The following is a 2,367-nucleotide window of genomic DNA, read 5'->3' as shown; positions in this document are numbered from 1 at the left end:
TAATTTATTTTATGTTGCATCAAATGGTCATAACCTTTTCTTTAATGGATGATTGGTAACAGTTTGTAACTTTATAGTAGGGAGGATACAGTTTATTGACCTAAGAAGCAAAACAGTTAAAGTATTCATTCCTATTAACTGTGAAAAGACACATTTTTTACTGCAGGCTAATTGAAAACCCCCAAGGGAAATGCCCTGTGCAATTCACTGATTTGATTGCTCTCAATGGATAAAATCAGCATTGCCTAGACTTTCTCTTTATGATGAAAAATTCCATTTAAATAAAGTCATTTTTCTGATTCTATTTACTTCTTCAGAAATTCATTTATTTGTGCAACTAATGTATTCTATGTTTTAAGATGATAGATATATAGATAGATAGATAGATAGATAGATAGATAGATAGATAGATAGATAGATAGATAGATAGATAGATAGATAGAGACACAGACACACAGATAGTTAATAGACAGACAGACAAGGCAGATAGACTGTATGAGAGAAAAATGGTTATCAATAGCACTGAGATACATCTGATTTGGGGAATTTTATTCTGGATGTCTTTATGATTTTTTAAAAAAAATAAATACATTATTTATATTTTTAAAATGTTTGGTTTGATAATAATCTACAGGGATTATAGGCATTTTTCACTCTCACCTTCTTACTTTTTCCTATTAAATGTAGTGTGTCAGTTCTAGAAATTCAACACAACAGTCGATATGGAAGCCAAATGCCTTGTTTTTAACAAGCAGAAAAAACAGATTTCCAAAGGCACTGATATTGAATAAACCATTTTCATAAAAGAAGATACATGTCCATCTATTCACTAAGATAGACCCATAAACCTAAATCCACTGAAAGAAATGTCATTGATAATGCTGAGCAAAACTGTTTGCTCAAAAGAAGATTATTGGATTTAAGATGAAAAGAGGAGATGAGGTAAGGAAAAATATAACTGAATTTAAAACAATTCTGGCTATTTCCTATTCCTCTTCCCTCCCTCCCACTAATAAGTGTGTGGATGTGCCATGGTTGCATATGGGTTTGTGCATATAGTATACACTAGCCAAACGTCACACTCTAACAAAGATAAATGGATAATGCTATGATTTATACATTCGTGCAAAATCAATTGATTCCCTATCAGTAAATACTGATCCCCCAAATACAGAGGCCTTTCTCACATACCCCAAATTCTCCCACTGTTTTTCACACGTATCCAAATCCCATCTCTCCTTCCAAGCAGCAATAGTAAAATGAATGGGAGAAGAAGGCTGGTGCCATGGGCAGTTTTGAGCCCCCCAAGAATGGCCCCTGTAACACCACTGCTCCACCGGCTGGATTGGTTGCCAATCTGCTTCCAGGTACAATTCAAGGTGTTGGTGAGCACCTTTGAAGCCTTTCATGGCATGGGTCGAGGTTACTTGAGGGACCATCTGACCCAGGGGCACTTGCCTGTCCCACCTGTGCTGGCAGAAGGGGCATGCTGTGGGGCCTGTCAGTCTGATTATTCCACTTGACAGACTCCAGGATGACCGCTTTCTCTACTGCTGCTCCTGCCCCCACCAACCCCCATGTGTGTTGGCCCCAACCCTCCTATCCTTTCATAAGGGCCTAAAGATCTGGCTGCCACTTGGCTTGGGACTCCAATGGGGGACACCACAGTGGAAATGGTTGATCAAGTAACAACAGATCCTATCTCCCCCTATTCCACCCCTGCCCTCTCTACATGACCTTAGATTTTAATATATGGTTTTAATTTATTTATGTTTTAATGCAGGTGTATATTTTTATGACTGTAAACCACCCAGAGTTACCTTATGGTACGATGGACAACCAACAAAATTTACAAACAAAGAAACACACTGTTGTGCCTCGCCAGCCCTCCTCTCCTCAGCCGGGCCCCTCTCATCTCCTGCTATCTGAGCCAGAGACTGATAGTGAAGAAGAATGGCCTGGCATGCCTCCAGCCCCCAGCCCTGGCACCATGCCTGGACAGACGGAGCAAACAAACCCCCCTCCTACAGCGTGTGAGCAAGAAGCCAGCCACGTCTAGAAGTGCCGGCAGCAGAGCAGGAGAATGGAAAGACTCAGTGGACGGATCCCCGCTTCCGGAGAATGGAGAGGCAACATCAGCAAAAGGAAGGGAGGGGCAGGCCTGGATAAGTGCTGAGTCATGGAGCCACACCCCATAGCCTATATAAAGGATCTGCTTTTTGGCATTCCTTGAGTCAAGCAAAGTCTCATCTGGTTGCCGAAGTCACACCTTGGATTCCTGCCTGCCCTGAGAACTCTGACAGGAATTTGGCAAAGCTGCAGAGGCTTCGTGGCCACACTTGATTCAGACTTCCCAGACCCGGCCGT

The 2,367-nt window shown here is 41.8% G+C and overlaps 1 protein-coding gene across 1 annotated transcript; it reads left to right on the top strand.

Annotated features, from left to right (window-relative positions):
• The first annotated feature begins 816 nt into the window (after positions 1–816).
• LOC131194824 (zinc finger homeobox protein 2-like) lies at positions 817–2,090 on the top strand. The gene is made up of 2 exons (XM_058176304.1): positions 817–942; positions 1,784–2,090. The coding sequence occupies exons 1-2, from the start codon at positions 925–927 to the stop codon at positions 2,057–2,059; spliced, it is 294 nt and encodes a 97-aa protein (XP_058032287.1). The 5' UTR covers positions 817–924; the 3' UTR covers positions 2,060–2,090.
• The last annotated feature ends 277 nt before the right edge of the window (positions 2,091–2,367 follow it).

This window comes from Ahaetulla prasina, chromosome 3 (assembly GCF_028640845.1).
Source record: "Ahaetulla prasina isolate Xishuangbanna chromosome 3, ASM2864084v1, whole genome shotgun sequence".
In the NCBI taxonomy this organism is placed as follows: domain Eukaryota; kingdom Metazoa; phylum Chordata; class Lepidosauria; order Squamata; family Colubridae; genus Ahaetulla; species Ahaetulla prasina.
This window is presented reverse-complemented; position numbering and strand designations above follow the sequence as displayed.